This window comes from Leuresthes tenuis, unplaced genomic scaffold, assembly GCF_036924035.1.
Source record: "Leuresthes tenuis unplaced genomic scaffold, fLeuTen1.0.hap1 SCAF_12, whole genome shotgun sequence".
NCBI classification, from domain to species: Eukaryota; Metazoa; Chordata; class Actinopteri; order Atheriniformes; family Atherinopsidae; genus Leuresthes; species Leuresthes tenuis.
Window position 1 is genome coordinate 19,310,980 of NW_027325366.1, and position 21,194 is coordinate 19,332,173.

Genomic DNA, 21,194 nt, shown 5'->3' on the forward strand with positions numbered 1-21,194 from the left:
AGAGGAGAAAGAACAGATAGTCAAATGCTTTGGTAATAGGAAAATGTGATCAGCGACAGGTACACAATGAAACACACAATGAAGTTTTTCAAAAAATAACCTGTAGCTAGGTCTGTTTCTGGTGGAGGTAGGGCAGGAAATGAAAGTGACTTCTTGGTTGGTGCAGCAGCCAACAAAAAGAAAGAAAGACAGAAAGAAAGAAGGGAGAATGTCAAAGGAAATACCAAGCAAGTCAAAGTAAAAGGGATGGTATCAAGGTAGGAATACAAGATAAGATGCAGAACAGGTGTAGGGAAAATAGTGTAGTGTGAGGGGAGTAAATTGTAAGCAAGGATATTATTAGGCAAGATATAAGACAAAAGCAGGACAGGGGGTCTTGTCAGTCTGCCAGAAGGAAAAAAGGAGAAGGAATGCATTTATAGAGTCAGGCAATCAAGGAAAAGAGCAGGCAGGAGCGGAAGGAAGGAAGCAACCAAGAGATGTGACTAAGATGCCAGACGGGAGCTGCAGCTTCCCTGGGTGCTGTGACAGGATTGGTTACAGTGACATCGGTTGCGGGATGAGATTAGCTGCAGGTATATCAGGTGTGACCGCGACCAGAAACCTACTGTCAAATGCTGGGGGGGAGGATTAGTTCAAAGCATGCAGAACACACACAAAGGCACCCATACGCACACGCATATACTTAGGACAAGATGTAGGAAAATAAAGGGGGGGTTGGATATTGACAAACCCCATATCAAGAGAAGTTGAGAGTTTGCTAATGTTTCTCATTATTTTCAATGTCTGCACTGACAAATTCCATTGTATTTGGAAAAGCTAAACTTCTCTGAATGTGATGCCAGCAACACAACTTAGAAAAAAAAGAGAGAGAGTGAGACTTCGATATAATATAGAAGTAATGTTCTGGGAAATTCAACAATAAATGAAAGCAAGCCCAAAAGAAGCTTTAATAACATGGAGCAGTCAGCGGTGAAGACAGCCTTTATATCCTCAAAAATTTCAATTTTACAGTGTACACGACGTGCCTGTATGTCACGCTTAATATATCCGCACGCAACCTGCTGCACACAAACCATTAGATGTGTCCACGCTGTCTTTTACTACTCTTCGCTTTCATCCGCGTTTTGGAAACAAAGCTCTCAGCATTGTTATCAAAGCTGCAAAAGAAACTCTGTCACCGGCGTTGTCTCTCTGATTGTCACCCATGTGCACGGTTAAAGGAGCTGTGAAAGATCCTGCTATGGGAGGATATGCAATTTATGCTCCTTTAGACAGTCTGAATGCTTATTTGGAACAAGCTGCTGCACTTCAGCAACAAGCACCCCCTCACCCTAAAACAAACCTGCCACTGCCAATATTTCTAAGTAATTAACAAACCAACCCAAACTACCCTGACCTGGCAACACTGCCACTGCTTCCTCCACATTCATCTTCTTTGTCACCCCCAAAGCAGTTATTTTCTTCTTCTGCTTCTGTGTTATGATAGCTATATTTTCTCGGTAGAAGGACCTGCACCATGTGCTAACAGATGTAAGCAGTTCATTCTAAGGTAGTAAAACATAACAATTCCTTCAGCAAGGCAATTGGATACGAAAGGAAAACTTAGTTTTTCATAATGTAATTACATTTTTGTCATTCATCATTGCCTTTGTTACACACTGTACCTTTAAAAAGGAGTTATTAACTGTGGGTAAGGGCACAAAAAAGTAAAATGGAGATCCTTGACCAGGATTAAACTGTGCTGTTGTTGCATCTTTTTTTTGTTGTTAAATGCATGCTCCACTTTCTTTTCTTAAATAAAATACACCCAACCCTGTATAAAACGACATTTTCTTCTTTTCATGCCTCCCCAAGGTTAAACGACCCTTCAGCAGCCTTCTACTGTAACTCATGCTAGGTTCTGCTATGACTGACTGCCTAGGGTTGCCGCCATCTGCCTAGAAAACCTCATCTTTTTCCACAGATTGGAAAGCATGCTCAAATGATAGCGGTTTGTAATTCTCCAAATCTACATTGTAATACAGATTCAGCATGCATGCCTTTTGGTACATTCAATCGATTCAATAGACAGTTTGTGGCTTCAAAGCATTGCCAGACCACCCTGTTGTGCCACAGCATTTCAAGCTAGTGTCTGAAATTAGTCATCATCATTGCCTCTCTACCTACTTGGCTTGCTAGGAAACCTGACAACATCTATCTATCCAGAATTACTGCAGAGCTCTGTGGAATCCTGGCAACTCTTTTTTTTTTTCTTCATTCTTTTTTTTTTCTTTGCAAAAGAATTACCTCTGAACCTCCTGAAGTGAAACCATGCAGGACTGGATTGGCACAGGACAAAGCATTCCTCCGTCGCTCTTATTTGAAGTTTGAATAGGCAGCAGAGAAAAACTGGGGGCTGAAAGCCTGTTGCCATACGCCAGTGTTTACAGAAATGCCTTTTCAAATCTAAAATAGGCTAATTACTGCAGCCTTATTAGGTAGCGTCATGAGCTATTGCAAGTTATTACTAAGAACTCAGATTGAAGGTACAAATAAAATGGAGTAATAATGGCCAAAAGGGAGAGGAAAAATAAAAAGAGGAGAAATACTGTAATGCCGTCTCTTTTATGTTCCAAAACAACTTTAGTCTCTACTCCCTGCTGAATCTTGTTGCAGCGAAAGCAACTTCAGAGACCAGCATGTCATATCCTCCGACACGTGTCCCATCCCACAGAGAGTGAGGGTTCTTCTGTCAGTATGGCTGATCTAACAGTCACATCAATGCATCTGCTGACCCAAGCAGCACAGAGACCAAAAAGTCAGACAGGTTCACATGTAGTATGGATGCATGCACTGTTTTTCTATCTGTGGTATTAATAAGGGAGGATTTCTTATGTTACGAGATCCACTTCAGCCATTCGCTGCTAACAGGCTGCTCATCATGCATGTGTGATCCCTGAAGTGTTTTTGTGTGTCAGCAGGTCTATCAATACCTACTTTTAAGTGTTTTGCTACTATGTGTCTTTAATTAGACTCGAGGGCTCACCTAGAAAAGAAAGGCAAATCCTTTGTTAGAACCACTCGTTCTCACTGCTCAGGAGTAGTTCATGTACCAGTCAATAGCGAAGGAAATTAATTAACGTTTTACATTTACCTGCGCTCAACTTCTTTTCTCTCATGTCATATAGAATAATCTAATTTCTTTAATTCTATCCTTGAGCATAACTGTTGACAGCCTCTCATAAGTTTCACCTGCCGCTGTTGTTTCCAGGGCAACCTTGTCTCTGTGATCAGCATGGTAACATAAGTTTAAAGACGTCACTGATCGTATCCGGCAAGACATAAACTAAAGCTCTGACCTGGTTTGACTGAGTTTGGATGTGGATGAAATAATAGACAGACTGTGCTTATTATTCCACAACGGCCTCAGCTTCACTTGTGTTTCAGTAGTTTTCTGGGCACGTACAACCCCACACAAACCTTCAGAGTACAATGCAGCGTCTAATTGGCCCATTGAACCCTGCTTTTACCCATTCTTCGTGTGTTCCTCGACTGTCTGGTTTAATAACTAAAGAAAACAGCAGAGTTGAGTCTTTATTCCTCCGCCAAGACAAGAGTCAAGGCAAACATATGTGATCAATTCAGTTGGTTTGTCAGTCTGCTTCTTAAATACAACCCGGATGAATTTCAACAAAACTTGGCAGAGACATGGAGCATGACCAAAATTACAATATATTGAATTGTGCTACTGATCTGGATGACATTCTTTCGTACTGCAAAACAGGGCATTGGTCTTGGCAAGGTCTCTTATTTATCAGAGGAGGTGCGTAAAGGCTTTAGAAAATATCCTTGTTTTGTTATGAAAAAAAGATGGCTAACTTTACCCAAAACCTCAGACCTGGTGTTTATGAAGCATAGCTTATGAAAACAAGTTGGAGTCGAGGCGGAGAAGAAGTGTATAGCCAAGGATGCCAGTGTGGTGATCGAAATCCCCCAAACCAAAGCTTTCACTCACACACAGGTTAACCTTAAAAGAGATACAAAACTGCCTGACCGAGTGTTCAGAGGAGGATACAGTCGGTGGTAAATCGAAGCCTGTTATTCTTCAGTCTTTTTCTAGGGAGAAAATGTGATTTCATTTTACATTTCTGTTCTGTGCTGCTTCTGGTGGAGTCTTTTGATGCTGGACAGGCTCTACTGTATGTCTCACTGAACCCTCTCATCCTTTCCCTTTGTCACAGTCTTCATTTTGAACAATCATCACCTCTTCCTTCTCCTCTCTGCCACCATGATCTGTGTCAATCTCATCTAATCAGCCTGCATGAATATTCAGCAGACTAACCTGCGGGTTCATGAATATTAATGAGGTCTAAATGAAGTGTGAACATCAGAGGTGCAGTGTTTTTGACTCCAAAAGCCTTTAAAGCCTTTTTGACTTTAAATATAGATCAATGTGTACAAGAAGACCAATAAGCTGACAGATCATGCACTAGGCTACAAATGTACTGTGATGCTTCCACTTTAAAAGGAGGAAAATGGAAGATGTGGGTAAGAGACAGGAGAGGCTTGAATAAAAGCCACAGAAAGAGGGATGATATTTATTTTTTAAGATGACAGGATGAGAGAAAATCGGCAAGTTAAGGGATATAACGTCATAACGAACTGATATTCATAAGAAGAGTAAGAGTTAATGTGCAGAGGGAGGGACAGAGCCTGCAAAAGATGAGAGAGATGTAAAAGAAAAAAGTTCCCGAGGGGATTTTGGAAAGCAGCAGGCAGTCTCTCAAGCTGGAGGACTTACAGACTTAATGGCTGCCTGCTCCGCCTTTAGCATTAGCATGGCAGGGCCGAAGGCCTTAGACACACCGTAGTTCCCCGCAGGACAGCTCACTCTGCTGCTACTTCTTAAGCAGGCGCACAACACAAAATGCTGCACAGACCCAGCCTGACAGGACTTTTGTCACACAGGGGCATCAGAGCAGATCAGAGCAGGCTGCCAGTCGGAAGTGATGACAGATGGGGTTCCCTTGACTGAAAAGTGTCTCCTCTTCAGATTTGGAAGCCCAATTTCTCTGCTAATGACTGTGATGTATCTATGATCCTATTGTGTCATGGGGATATTACCACTTCTCATCTTTCAACTGTGACTCACCAAAATATCACTATAACTGTTCTAAATATGGATATCTATATATGTATGAAATGGAAGCGCAGTGGTAAACTAAATGTGTTTTCCATCTTCTTGTCTGCCTGTCTAAAAGAGAATGTTGGAAGCAGGCTGGACAGTGGAAGCACAGGGGGTGGGGTGAGACGACGGGTCAAGGCAGGGGAACTCTGTTAGATTAATGACCCAAAGGATACTGGCAGGAAGTGGAGAGCATATAGACATATTAGACTGAGCCACGGCCCAGCGAGTGTGTTTGAGAGGGGTCTGCCAATGACCATAAAACATATTATGCTCATTAAACCACACAGAACAGTGGACCTTCAGTCTGTGTAAGTAGAATAATGAATGAGTGTATGTGTGTGGATTCTGCTGAGCCTCTCCTTGCTCCAACCATTAGCCTCTGATTTACATGAGGAGCAGCGGCAATGTATCTGGCTCTGAGTTACGACTTCAATTACAGTAGCAGAAGGACTCACAAGCTCTTGTGTGCATACATGTAAAGCAAGCCCACACACGTACACAGGTGCTTAAGGGAGATAGAGGGATGCAACACAGAGGATATCATTGTGTCGGCAGATTGGGCCGAACAAGGAAATGAAACTGAGATTGGATTAGCTTGGACAGAAAAATGTGCCTGTGTGAGGTCATAAGAGAGGATGTGGGGGGGGGGTTTCTTTTGTAAGGGAGAAGACACAAAGAAGAGGAACCTGACCTTGAATCCCTGAAACAGACGTGATTAATCAAAAGCCTTTTATGAAATTATTTTCTCTTTCAGTGCACCCCTCCAAGTATTTACCACACATTTTAACCTTCTGTGTCGAGCTGTGCACAGCAAAGACAGACATTAAGAGCACTCAGATTTTTAGAATATGAAAGGTAAAAACAAAACAGTCAAGCAACGTGTTGAAGACATAAATGCAATCCTACGCACATAGTCCTGCCTGAGGTGAGCTTGGGGCAACCCGAAACTACCGCCTATGCTACAGAAAAGGTTTACCAGCATGCCAAAAACAATAAAAAAGCAATAAAAACACTATTGTGCAAAGATGGTGCCGCAAAAGCTGTATTATTCATAGAATAATGACAGGGGTGAAGGGACTATTTGAGGAAAATATAAACATAATGGAGAGAATTACGAGGAGGAGGGAAATAGGGAATTATAAAATATTGAAAAATCACAAGAGTGAGAAAGAAGCTAGAGGCATGAGGAAGGGGACATGCAGCTAAGTGAGAGTGAAGGGGAAAGAAGGTATGAAAGACATTATGGGGAGAGTAAGGACAAAATATGAAAAGGCTGTAAGGAGCGGTAGCAGGTAAGTAGGTGATGGGCCAGGCCTTAATGAAGACAGACAGCTCCTATCCGTGCTCTGATAAGCGGGAATCTCCAATTACTGCAGTGGTGGAAACATCATCAATAACGGCTTAGTGGCAACTACATCAGTGGCATGAAAAGAGAGCACTTTTGCTGGGGCAGGTCCTTATTAAATGGAAGGACAATCTCAACAAGCATACAGAGCAGGACAAGATAGGAGGAGGATTATATCCTCTAACTAAAAGCACCACCAATGGGAGAGCCAAAAAGAGAAAAAAGAGGAGGATAAGAATAAGTCCAAAAAAAAAAAAGGCATCTGTTCCTGCATTGTGATGTTTGATCATGTGAATGAAGGGTAGCCAAGAAAGCGTAGGTGCGAGAGCAGAGATGATGAAAAACTCTTAAGTGGGACACCTCCTCCTATTATAAATATCATCATTCTCGCTCAGCCAATAACCAGACGGTCTTAATATCCTGCTCCTAATGCCAGACACGCACGCAGAAGTGATGAGAAAAATGTATTGATCTCCCAAAATCATCATTAATCTAAACTGCAGTTCCATTAAGGAAGATTCGGCATAATTAGTTTTGTGTGTTTCCTGTTGAGTGTGTGTGCTGGCATGTGTGTAGTTTGCATTATGAGCAGATTATATTAGATTGTGCAGCAGAGACTGGGGCTTCCCTGGTGATCTGCCATGCTGAACATGTGTTTGCCATTATTGCATCTCAGAAAGAAACAAAGAGAAAACTCAATCAGGCGAAATTGAATATTTCTTCCACTGTATGTGAAGCTATATATGGAGTGTTTATGTTACAGGACTTTTGTGAGTTTGTGGATATCCTTTGCTGAGAGGGCTAATATTGAATCATGTTCAATCATAAGATAATTACACTTTTGCTGTGGGAGGCAACCCTACAGTGCTTGCACATGTATTCCAAGTGTGTGTCGGAAGATGGGGTTTGATCTCTAGTGTGTGCAGTGGTTTTCGGCATGTAGCCTTTGGTGGATAATTCAAACCCAATCGCAGCACAGGGGCCCTCATAATAAGTATAAAAACACTGTATGTGTATGTGCAGACTTGGTGGTGAACTCATATGGTATGACCCATGGGACTTGGACCAAGGCCCCAATCTCCTAATGCAATCTTGAACAGGAGGTAGGCCTGAGCTGAGGAACATTTTGATGAAACATTATGCTGACAAGCTGACTGCTTCTGTGGGGGTTTGGTCCAGCTTTTATCTATATCCAACACCACCTCCCCTGCTGATTTAAGATACATGGATCTTGGATCTTGGGTGCAATTTCTGATTCTTGTTTTCTCTTTTCTGCTTTTGAAGTTTTACAAAAACGTAACAAGCAGCGTCATTCTGCATTTGGATACCGCCTTATGCTAGGTCGTCTGAATAGAAGATGGTGGTGTAACGGACAGGCAGAAAGCTCAAACAAGCAGTTAGGCTGCTGTGTTCCTATATTGACCGTCTAAATGAAGCTCTGACTACACAACCAAAACAGAAGAAAAACACAGAAGACAGAAGAGATTAACATAGCGTGGTCGTGGCTGAACCGTGCCTCGGTAACCAGCAAGATAAGGGATTTACTCACCAATCCCCGTTCCCTTGTGAGATAGTGTCCCAACACACAGAATGATTGCGCCGTTACGGTTACTGATGGATTTCATTCGGCAACTGATCACATCATCACAGATACTGATGGCATTTCCAAGGTAACTGATCGCTTTGTCATGGAGACAGGCTCTGCTGGAGAAAAGCGAGTGGAAGGAGACCCAAGTGCCCTACAAGAGACTGCCTGCCTGAGAGTGCGATTGTCTGTTCCTAAGATTTTTTCTGCTCAGGGTTAAACGGACTAAGCTGCACACCAGAGGGGGGCATAAATGAGCATTCAAGATGATAAGTCGATTTTCAAATAACTCCTGAGGGGCCCAGGGAAGCTGTGTGTTCTGCGTGAACGAATAAGGTCAGAGTGCAGTCAGTCAACAGTGAGGCACCGTCTCCACACTCAGCGGTGCTTAAGACAGTACATGCGAGTCCATTTTCATTTGTTTGCATTCGTCTGTGTACCTGAATCAATAACCAGTGTGGATGAAAGACTACCAATGCAACAGATGTGACTGCAAACCTGTGGTTCACTTTGAAAGTGTTATTGATCATCGCAGTCTGCCTTTTAAGTCTGTACAGCATCTTAGATATCCACACCTAAACATGGAGGAGGCCTGTTTGGAAGCATTGCTCATGGTTAAAATATAACATTGCAGACCAACTCTTTCGGAGGATGTTACATGATTGCTGGATAATATTACAACAACACGAGAACCTACTTTTCCTCCTACCACATGTTCCCTCTGTAAAATCCAACAATCTGAGCCCCACTGGGACTGCAAGTAGTGCAATGCTTCACTGGACTGCTTTAAAAGATTAAGAGATAGTGGAATTTTTTTTATTCAATAGCAAAATGACTATTTGCCAGAGGCAAATTCACCTGAATAAATTAAGTATCATACTGTTGAGGCACAACAAGCCAGGCTAAATTGGGCAAATGTAAGTTTGTGTTGTGTGTGTTCCTCTTCTAATTGGGCTTTGTCTGAATGGGTTTGTGTGTGTGTGTGCGTACGTGTGTATGGCACACAAAGGGCCAACAAGGGTGGTGTAGACAGTTTAATGCCTCCGCCGAGTAAAAAGGTTCATGCTGTCCATTGCTCATTCTCTTTATCACTCTTCCTCCTTCCTTCTGTCTTTCTCCTTCTCACCTAATACTTTCAGTCACTTTTCTCTTCCTGTGGGATATTTAGCAACCCATTCACTGTGCTCCTTTAGGAGACTCCACCCTGTCCAACACACACAGACACACTCAGACGCACAAACACGATACACAGACACTCCAATTAGCGGCTGAACCAGAGTCTAAGCGCAATTAGAGCAAGCAGAAATCCTCTAAGCCCTGGTGGATTCACCCCATGTGTGTTTGTGTGTGTATGTGTGTGGATGCGTGTGTGCAAATCTGTGTTTATTTCTGTTTGCATGATCTGCTCTGTGTCCGTTCCAATTAGGTGTTTGTCCACTTGGCAAGCTTTACCTGGCTGTAGGACACTGATGCCAAGCAGGTTGGAGGTCCGGTTGGCCACTCTGCTCCAGCTGTTGTCGTAGTTCCTCCTCCACAGGACGGCGGTGCACTGGTATTTGCCCGCCTCGCGGCGCCCGGCGCGCGTGACTGACAGTCGGAAGTTTGTGTTGGAGTGGGAGCGGTCCACTGTGGTGCGGGTGCCCAAACCAAGCAACTGCTCCCCCCACTGAAGCGTGCCTTCACGGGTGAAAGTCACCAGGTCCTTGAACTCTCCCTGGTCGTCGCCTTCAGCTCGTGTGCTGGCCGGTAGGAAGCGCCACGTGACGGATGTGGGGACTCGCGGGTTGTGACGGGGTTTGACCAGGCACAGGAGGTCAAAGGAGTCTCCGAAGGTTATGGATGGGGTTCGCGATGAGGCCGACACCATGAAGGAGGATTCTAGGTGGTGGGAAAAGATAAGGGAGGCAGTTAGGATGACACATTGTCAAATGGTCTTTTTATTAGTGCTCCTCAGTGCCTTTAATAGAGCAACACTAGCTTGGAAATCTAATTGAGTCTCCTCTCTCATGAGGTATAGGTCTGAATCTCACCCTGGAATGAACTATCCTGTAAAGTATACTGAAAGGAGCAAAGGCCTCTGCTGGAGCAAATACAGACAGTATTAACAGGAAGCACATTGACCTATAGGTAAAGCAGCTCTAAATCTTCACAAGTATTTCCCTATGTCGTTATGGCCCAAGAGCCTGACAGTTGTGTGCAACTAGCTTTTGTGCTCGACTGTGAGAGTGTGCTTCAAAATGAATGGTGATGCAACAAAGAAAAACCAAGGGAGAGATTTCCTTTTAAGAGCCAATGTTCGATCTATGCACAGCTCCTTGCCAAGTCTAAACTACCCTCATTAAGCTGAAAACATTCACCCGACTGTGTATATCATTGCCAAGACATACCTGCATTGGAAGGCAAAGTTAAGATGTAGATAAAGATAACTGCTCCCCCAAGCAGTTCAACACCATTTCCCTGCATTTTTTTTGGGGCATGTCAACAATTGCAAATGATCAAACTTGAATGGAAGAGAGATGAGCTTACTTAGATTTTAAAAAAAGAAAAAGAAAGAGCAGACACGCTGATGAAGCCTCAAATTTCCCAGATAAGATCACTCATTTCTTTGAGACTTTCCAGATTCCCCATCATGTTCTTGTCAACAGCCCCGCTGCTTTCAATCCGTCCCTCACCCTGTCTTGTCCTCTGACAGCCATCATCCCCGGCGTCCTTCAGGGTGTGTAATCAATGGCTTTCTGTCCAGACTTGGCTACTGCTGCCACAGCCGCCTGGGGCTGTAATTCTCCAATAGACAATAACTCTCTCCTCTTGCTCTATCTCTCATCTCCTGGCACCATCCATCCATCCATCTCCCTTACTGTTTGCGTGCCTCAGTGACAGAAAAGAGGATTTCACACTTTTTTTTTCCCCCCATACAACTGTGGATTGTTTGTGTGTGAATAAACATGAATGTGTTTGTTTCTTTTGCTGTTTTTTGGAACATTGCATCTATGAGTATATGTAAGCTCATTACTCTTACACACACTCCACTCTAGACACCCTCAGGGTCCCTTAAGCCAATCAGCTGGAAGAAAGCCTCTCCCTTCCGAGCACCATTGTCTTCACTGTGGTAACAACTACACAAGACTTCCAGAGGGCATCCCTGGCCATTCCCACTGGGTCTTGTCGGCAGTCAAAAGAAGTCCATAAAGGAGATGGCTGTAAACTAAATGAAGGCACAGTGGGCATATATAATATGCCAAAGAACAGCTTGTTGACTGGTTCAATCAGAGGACAGGTCAATGTGAAACTCGATCAGAGCTTAGATGCCAGACCAGAGCACCAGAGAAAAAAAGCAAAAAAAAAAAAAAAAGCTAAGAAGTGTAGAAGTGAAGGGGGCTGAAATAAAAACTACAGCTCAATTTACATGGCAGGCTTAGGTCCAATAAAATTGCAGCTGGAGGCTGAAGTGAGAAAAATGAGGGTACAGAGTAAAACACACCGACCGTCACACAACAGTGCACATTTACAAAATGCTTTGATCAATAAGCACGGAGGAGAAAATGAGGTAATGTTGAGGAGTCTGACTGTAGAGAGATGTGCAGCTCGGACTTCTTTCTCTTGATCTGCATAATGCGTCTCTTACTTCTCGAACTAATGTTCCTTTTGTTGCCCCAACTTGACAAATGACCACTTAAAAACTGACATCTCTTCTCCGCAGCACCACTGTGCGTTGCTGCAGGGAGTTAATCCGTTGGCTGTGTGTGTGTATGTGTGCCTGTATTGCACCCCCTGCTCTTGGGCCTGCCAGCTCTTCACCGCTCCGCTCCACTGGCTTCCTCAGCCTGAGCGGCGGATGCTCAGCTTAACTCAGTGACAGAGGAGACCCACAGACTGTGAAACACATTGCCACTGCATTTCCATTCTAATAATTTTGACTAATCCACAGGGGTGTATGTGAGTGTGTGTGGCTCTCTCATGGATGTCATGGAAGCACTGCTCTTGACATGAGGCAGGTGGTGTTAGAGAGTGTGTCTGTCGTAATAGCTCTTTGCCTAAAGCGGCTGCATGAATAAACCATGGCATATTCAACTATGTGTACTGCATGTCTTTCCTGAGTCATTCAGCCCATCACAAACTACAAGCCTCTCTTTGATTCAGTATTTAAGTGTGCAGCCACATGGTGCTTTTTAGAATGTTTACATGTCTTACTGGATTAAATATGTTCGAATACAGACTACACGAAGGCATCATTAGGGTTATATAACTTACCAACAGTCTTGACATTGACTGCCTTGGTGGCTGATTTCTCTCCAATCTTCTCCCAGTTTAGGTCTGGTTCAGTCCCAGTGTGAAGCCACTCAGTGGCTGTGCAGCGGTACTGACCCTCATCCCCGGGTAAAGCGTTGTAAATGGACAGAGAGAATGTGTCGGGTCGCACTTTCTCCACACGAATCTCCCCATAACTGGAGCGCTCTCTGTAGGAGGGGCTGTGCCATACGGTGCCATCACGATCCACCGAGGCCACTTCCTGGATTGGTCCCGTCACTTGCTTGTCTATCCACTGCCAGACAACAGACACAGGGCCTGCAAGGGAGTGGACTGAACAGGTCAACTGGATCCCGTTGCCCTCTTGGACTTCTGAGGAGTTACTAGACAAGGAAACTGTGATGTTGCTCTCTGAGTGGGAAAGAAAAAAAACAACAGGACAGGAGAAGTTGGTCGTGAGAACTGCAGATACAGTTTAATTAAAAAGTACTCAGCATACTTTTTATTGTGTTGAAGATTTAATGTTGTGTAACTTTTGTAACTTTAGAAAATTGTTATTGTTTATTTGGCCAGATAGCCAATGCTAAATGGACTCCTGATAGTTAGAAACTTCTTCCATTTCCAAGTTATTGAGTCTACTGTGCTCCTGAGAACCCTTAAAACTTTAGAAATGGCTATGTACCTTGTTCATAGATTTACTGCATTGGCCCTCAGAGAGTATGTACTGCCTGGCTTGGTTTTGGTCCATAATTTTTCGCAGCACACAGAAAGAACAGGTGGTGTTAAAAAGGTTGACCAGATTCCAACCAACTAAATGCGAGACTAAGAGTGTGTTTGTGTGGGAAATGTGGTACATGTCAGCAATGCTGAATGTTAGTTGAAAATTAAAAAAAAATAAAAGTTGAGCTTAGAAATAAACAAGTACATATATGAGTCCCCCACAAAGGCACATGGCAGTACATATGTGACTATGATGGCTGGATTTGTATAAACACGACATAACTGACAAGTGTGTGCTTAGTTCCACTGTTGGCCTGTGTGATCAGGAACACTGCACAGTGTGGCACTTTCTGATTACAGTTACTGTACCATTTTCCTCATCTGACTTTGGGTTTGAGCAGAAGCGCATCTGTACATCAGCACATCTCTTTTTGAGCCACGTTTCTTGTGAGACTCAGGTGTGCTGTTGCTTTGCATTGTATTCTCCACTGTGTAAACCTAAAACAGCTACATAGCCAAATAACTCTGACAATTGGCTTCCATAGTTCCAAGTAACTTTCCAGCCTTGTTTTTAAGCTGCATTTTCTCATCTTTGTATTATTTTCCAGAATGTTCTGCTAAAATCTGCATAGTTCAAGTTATGACTTTTTGATCTTGCCAAACTTTACCCATTGAGTGTAGCAAGAAGATTGTGTGGTTAACCTGTGCCTCTGTGATGCCAGCTTTCCCTTGTTTTTTTTCACAGCCTTTGGAAAAGCCAAATCGTAGATTAACCTTCGACACATAGAGCCAATCAAAATGTGGGACATCATCCCATTTTGTGGGGTGAGGGGCTCGGGATAAAAATGCTATGCAGTCCCACAGAAAGTAGAGCTACAGGTCTCCCTAAGCCTTAATGATAGCTAATTTCCCCCAAAAAAGGTATGACAGACATCCTGCTGGCTCAAGATCCCCTCTAAATTGACTGCAGCTATCTCAAGTACGCCTGAGCTTTATCTTCACAGTCAAGTCAAAATGTTGGCCACAAAAAAGGTTAATTGTGTAAAATCTTATATGCACACACGGCTGTACGCCTCTCTAAACTATATAGTGAGTTCAGTTTGTGACAGATGGACTCCAGTCAAGTTCTAGTCACATCTAAAAGATAATTAAAACAAGCAGGAAACACCTGTCCACAGGGACTCTTTTTCATGGCAGACATTTTGGCTTGTGCAGCAGGAAAAGCCATTAACAACGGCTCTGTTAATCAAGTGTCTAAGTGAGTTAGACAAACTGCACAAAATGGATTGTGTAACTTGCTCACTTAGAACTAATGTAGTCTTTTTTTTTGTGAATTGAACTTGTTCTTTTCCTGCAGCGAAATACTAAAATATCTGCTCCGAAAAGAGCTATACTTTTAGAATTCATGCATGTTAACATATTTTGTAAATATGTAAATTGTATGGCAAAAAGACAATGATGGGCCATGTCAAATTTGAAGTCCACTGGAAATCTGAATTTGATGGAGAGGGGGCTCCCTAGTTTTTCTTTTACGTACACAAAACACGAAATTTTCCAATGCCAACCAGCCTACCACCAGTTATTTCATGGGAACTTTAACGCAATGAAAATTAAATGCCTCTTGCATCCACTGTGTATCTGAGACAAGGTCACGTGGACACAATATAAGGCAAGTGATGAGAGAGCTCGGAAAAAAAGTCCTCACAAATGTTCTCTCTTAACTGAATCCTAAAGAGAATGTGAAAAACATTTCCTTAGGAAAGAAATGAGGACATGGCGCCCAGGCAACAAAACAAATCCTGTATCTCTTCCCAGGAGTACAACACTAGCCTGTAATAGGGACATAAGGGGTTCATATGAAGCATCCATGAGAGGGTAACTGGCCTCTGGTACTTTGCAGAGACAACTAAAGAATAGAAGTAAATTTGTGTGAGTGGGTTGTGATTCTCCTTCTTATCCCCGTGAAGCTTGTTCATCGACTCCTCATACGCACAGGAAAGAAGGCTCATAACACAGGGCTCAGAGTCACTTCAGAGGGAAAGGATAAAAGTGTTCTCTTCAGTTTTTTTTATTTTTTTTATTATTGAGACTCACATCACTTCTACGTTCATCATACTTCATGGAGCTCTAGCTGACCCATAAGATGTCTTTCCCTTGTGAGACCAGTGCTGCAGTCTCTCAGGTATTTGGCTTAAGATTTCTCACTGTTTTCCTCCCCTCAGGCCAAGCTCTGCTGCTTCCTTCTCAGCTCACCGACCCCCTAATAAGCACGAGCCCTCTGTGAAAATGGAATAAACTTGCCTCTTATTTCTATCAGATTCAAATGAACAGAAGGAAACCTTCTATCCCTCTCCTTCCCTTTGTCTCTCATTTGAACAGCTTTATAATGCGTACGATCGCTCTTCCGTTCCTGCAGTGACCACTCTTCCGAAAGTGAGACGTACATTTAGAGTCATTGGCCTTTGCATAATTTTGTCTAGTTTCTGAACAATTTTATGTTTCTCTAACTTTCCTTTTTCGCTTCCTTTGAACTTTATATTTTACATTCTCCTCACAAGCTCCGTCTGGGTTTTGCTGAGTAGAATGAATTTTCTCTCCACAACAGTACAGACCCTCTGCTTTTCACTACTTTTGCACTTGGCCTTTCTATCAGAATGATACAGATTCAGTTTGGCAAGTGAGTTCTCTCTTGCTTTCTCATCGCAAAGGTAAATTCATCAATCAACATTCATTTGCCAGAGGTGTTTACTACCGTTTTTTTTGCCTTTGCTGTCACCTCTGCCTGCCTCTGGCTCATCAACTCTTACCTCTGTCGCAACCTATTACTGACTCTACCCCTATCCCACCAATTAAAGTGATGAAGCACATCTAGAATTGTGTGATTTGTGTACGAGTGTAGGAGAGAGAAATCAAGCATGACATGACAGTTTTTTGCATGAAACACATGCTGCATGACACAGCTGCTTATATCCCAGAAAAGGCCCTCCTCCAGTCACCATGGCTATTATCTTGTGTAAATGCTATAAACACGCCTTACAGGGCATCGAGGTCTTTTGTTGGAAAAACAAAACCTCTATTACTAACCACAGTTACTCCCTGTAGACTACTCAGGGACATTGTTTTTCAGCTAATTTAGCAGAAGGTCCAGCGGTCAGAATGAGGTAGCATTGGCTGCTTTAGAATAGATACTGCTCTGTCATTAATATGCTGTATTATGCTGGTAGCAGCTGGCTCCATTCACACTGGTCCAGCCCTTAATAGACAAACAAGTACAGAGAGAAGAGGGAGTGCTGCTTATTCCCAGACAAGATTGAAAAGACTCAATGGCAGATGACAGAATTGTCAGCAAGATTTTAAAGGTTTGACTGTAGATTTGTATCAGTCAGCTGCCAGCCTGACACAACCACACTGGCCAGTCCTGCTTAAGCCAGCTGAAGAGGTTTTCCCCAGCAGAACACATTCATTTTGCCCAGGGAACCACTTACAGGGCCCTGGAGAGCTGGACGCCTTTCTCTGCTTCTTTTCTTTCTCCATACTTTCATTTCATGGCTGTTAGCTCAGCCTCCTTCAGTCTGGACTCTTCTGCTCTCCATTATCCTCCTATAGTGTTACCCTCCTCCCACCGAGGCAAGCAAATGGGAACAACCACAATGCTGCATTACTAACCCTTAGCAATCCACTCAAACAGAAAATGCATCAGGAATAAGAGCAGCATTATTCTTTCTCCTCTCTCTCAAGGCTAACAATAGAGGCAGCACAGCTATCTGTCATAGGCCATTCTTGGAATGGGTGGGGGTGGGGGCATAGAGGGGAGGGACTCAATACTTACTGAGCGGCTGGACTGAAATCTGGACATTTCGGGACCTCTTGCTGCGGTCGATGAAGTCTCCTGTTGGCGTCTTCTCACGCTCCGTCACACGACAGATGTACTTCCCAGAATCCTCCTGGCGCAAGTTTTGCAGCTTGAGCAGGTGCACGTTGGGACTCTCTTTACGCACCGTCATGAGACCAGCTGCCTCACGGGCAATATAATCGGGGCCCAGAACAGGCACGGCACTGGGGCCCACCACGGCCACCGGTGAGCTGCTGAAGACCCACGACACCGAGAAGAAACGTTCTGGGACATTCTGCGCCTCAATGGTGCAGCGAAGCTCCAGCGGTTCACCGGCCGTGAAGGACCGTCGCTCCGTGCTCACCTGAATGCTGAAGTCCCGGTCTGGAAGGAAAACAGAGGGAAAAGGAGGGTTAAAAAAAATTTACATAAACTTTAATGAAAGCTGCTTCAAAAAGTCAAGGTGTAGAAGTGACATATAGGGAAAAATATTTTTTTCTGAGCTTGAAAGTATAAATCTGAGTGTCTGCAGTGATCAGGAACTACAAACCTCAAATACATGTTTATACACCAAACTGATTTAAATAATAAGCAGTGACGAGAATCCACCCTGCTGGAGCTTCTCACATTTCCAGCATCTGAGCAAACAAAACAGCATGAATACACTGCCTGTGCAAGAAGACATTGCCCGCCAGAGCAGAGGGGGGCAGTACTATATATGTCATTGAATATGCTAAACTAGAAGACAGTGTAGATAAAAAAAGAAAAGCAACATGTGCTTTGTGTGTTTCAAGTAACGGCATACAAAGCTGGTCTCTCGAGTCATGATCATTAGCTTGTCTTCAGTTTCTTCACTCCACATGGACGGGTTGTTGTGAAAGTGTTGCTTGCATTGGAGAGATGAAGATGACAAAAGAGACGAGATTGTGCTCGAACATGTTAAGTTAACCGTTAGCTTTCCGTCGTCGCCGTTTCTCATTCGTCTCACGAAACAGCCAATCAGAGTGAGCTCTCTCGCCGAGAGACGCAACTGTGATTCAACATTTTGAACAGGTTGAGCAGTGAGACAACGGCAACGTGGGCGCCCACGCTGAAAATACAAGAGGGACATATGTTCAATGACACTCCAGACAGGCAATTTTTGGCTCCGTCTATAAAGCCCATAACAGTCTCAGCACTTTGTTTAGGGCCATCTAAGTCGGAAAATATCTAATTCAATGAGCGATTCAGAGTTGTTTCCTAGTACCAGCTCAGAGAAGACTAAAAAGATGCACAATGTATGTCTCAGACCTTTCAATAAGTCCTCGGGAAACTGAATTAGCTTGTGCAAAAAGGACACAGAATGCCTCCTTCACTTTCCAATCAACTTCTTTCTAATGTCTGAAAAAAGAAATGTCTGCACAGAAGGAGATATGGTATAGGAAGGGCTTGAGGTGGCCAGAGAGGTCAAGGCAGTATAGAATACGTTAGTGCTGAATGGAAAAACAGTGAAAACTCGTGAAGGTTAAGGTCACGCAGCGCACTACCCCTGTAAAACTGATATTTCAGACAACTTTGCCCTCTCTCCCTGCTTGGTTTCACCTCTGTAATAAATGGGAAAAAAACCCATCTAATTAAAATTCTCTTCAGCTGTCTGAATCCGAGTCAGGCGCTCCCTCCGCCTTGAGCATTGTCTAAGACAACACATAGGGTAAACACGGCTCGTTCTAACACTGTCACGTGGCCAAATTAGACTTGTTGTCTGCCCGTGTGCTGTTGTGTCGTGTATATGTGCGTATGTAGCTGTGTGTCCAGTGTTCTGTGTTATATCAATTTGCAGAGGGTGAGCAGTGTACGTATCGGAGACAGCTGCTTTGCATCTCTGTGGGGTTTAGCCCCGAGCTGCAATTACAAAGACTGTAAACAGGATCCCTGAAAAACACACTCATGTGGAAAAGTTCAAAGCCTGCAACTGTTACAGGGCTAGTTACGCAGGCGAATATTACGATGGGAGGGGGGGGGGCATAGTGTTTACATATACACAAACATGACTACTCGCATGATTCTATCTAAACTAACAGACAACCATTCATACTCTTATTCACACCTATGGGCAATTTAGAATTATCGTCACTCACTGAGCTGATTAGCAGGTTCAAAACCAGAGGCATCTGTGCTATATAGAACACTACCATTCAGCTTTAGTGATTAGATTTATTATGAAATCAACTCAGAAATAGGATTTCTGGAATACTGGGTGAGGTGGCGGGTCACAAATTAGTGCTTTGGCCTCATCGCAGAAGGTTCAGGGTTCGAACCTTAGTTGAAGCCTTTTTTTTTCTGGTGGAGTTGCACGCTCTCAAAACAATTAGCAATATTTTCATGATGTTAAAGTTTTTTTTCATGATAGTTATTAATAATGACTTAAGTGGCCAATTTACGCCATCACTGCATTAGTCGTAATTATAGTTTAGCGTTACACAAATGTATATAGAAGGAGAGAAAAAAAGGTGAGGGGGTGGATTCATAGCTAATCTTAAAAAAAAAAACTAAAAAAACATAAGCATCAGCTTGTGGGTACAGCTTTCCACTCAGCTGTGGTTAACACGGAGCAGAAGGCATCACAATGTAATCAAAACGAGTGACAGTCGAACATCAAATGATGGGAATTAAAAGAGATAATCACGCAATTTCTGTCAGTTTAATCCACCTGATTTTATAAATGAGAAATTAAGTTTTTCTTCTGTAAAACTTACATTAAATCTTTGTATTCCATTTGAATAATAGCATCTGTGATTATCATTGCATCTGGTCTGTTGTGTGTTGATGTTTTTAGTTTTTTTTTTTTTGTTACTTAGATTTTTTTCCCGGTTGCATCGATTTTCTTTCCAAAGACTTGCATGATAGCTTAAGATGGTAGGGTTAAAGTGCATCGTTATCCGGCCTTTTAAGTTGGACTCAATGAGGAGAGCAAGCATAACCAACAGTAGTAGCGCACATGCATAAACGCATAATTCAACAGGAATGACAGAAGGAGAACAGAACAGATGACAGATGCCAAAATTAATGACATATTGCTTGCTGCAACTCCGAGGACAAAAAGTTGCCGTGTTGTGACATTTGAATTGGAATCCGTGTCACGACCTGCTGAGATCACACGCGGTTACCACTCAGCATCAGAGAATTTTACAGGGATACATAGAAGATCTCATAGAAGACGGTGTAGCCTTGCACATCTCAGACATGGTCGTATTTAGGCGTAATTAAGAGAAAAAAGTAAGCAAGAGTGATGGAGCAGGGGGGGAAAAAAAATATGTGACGAGAAATGGATGCCGAAAATATGAGCTGATACGAGAGCAGAAAACGAATGACGAGGTGAGAGACAAGAGAAAGAAGAGGAATATGGCAAAAGAAAAACCCGTGACAGATGCATTAAGATTCTGTCTGTTGCTCCTTTCTCTGATGCCGGCTGTGGATGATTAGCTAGTGATGAGGCTGTCTTGTGATCCTCTCCATCTTTTATAATAGAAGTCTAATTTAGAAGCTGCTCCCTCTCCTGTATATGCCTGTCTTGCACTCTCTCAGTCAAATATGCGCTTAAACAGGTGAAACATCAAACACACACCATGCATGCCTAAAGGTGCGCCCTCAAAACGTACAAAAAAGTACACAAAAAGAAGTCGAAATTAATACACACTCGACTTAAAGCACTCAGAACAGCTGCACGCTGTCTTGAAACTGCTTTATTCTCTTTGTCATGCAACAATAACTCCATCAATAATAGATTACAAGAAAGACAGAGAGTGACAAAGAGTGTTGAGAAGGGAACTTGTTGATCCTTTTGTCTACTCTGTCTTGAAGTAGCAGAAACTCATCTGAAAAACCTGCTTTACATCTAAGTTCCAACTTCTCTTCTCATCCCCGCTGTACTATCTGGGGCACCATCAAGTCGGATCAGTCCACATTTGATCCTATTCTTAATGGAGAGTGGTAAAAAGATTCCACTTTGAAGTGATTTTCTGGCATGAGACACTCACCACGGCATGCTTCCTTGGTAATTGAGCAAATGACAAAGCAGTTTATCACCCATATCCTTGCCCCTTTCTTGGAAGCATACAAAGAGATTCTTGATGTATGTGGACCACATCTGAGCGGACGGGATGGGGTCAAGGCAGATGAGAAGCTATAAGAACAAATGGGGAGTCATAAAACAGCTTTTGTTACTTGTCCTTCTGGCCTTCGCAGAGGGTGACGGCTTATTAGATCATTATCATAGAAGACATACTCTCTCCATCAGCCATCCCGGCACAGTTTT

At 43.1% G+C, this 21,194-nt stretch overlaps 1 protein-coding gene across 1 annotated transcript in view; it reads right to left on the reverse strand.

Moving 5' to 3' along the window:
- The window catches only part of igsf3 (immunoglobulin superfamily, member 3), a 72,547-nt gene that overhangs the window by 8,014 nt on the left and 43,339 nt on the right, over positions 1 to 21,194 (reverse strand). The window contains exons 4-6 of the mRNA XM_072396944.1: positions 16,898 to 17,284; positions 12,352 to 12,759; positions 9,553 to 9,978 (exon numbers count right to left, since the gene is read on the reverse strand). Coding sequence (XP_072253045.1) covers positions 9,553 to 9,978; positions 12,352 to 12,759; positions 16,898 to 17,284 — 1,221 coding nt within the window. The remainder of the gene's footprint in view (positions 1 to 9,552; positions 9,979 to 12,351; positions 12,760 to 16,897; positions 17,285 to 21,194) is intronic.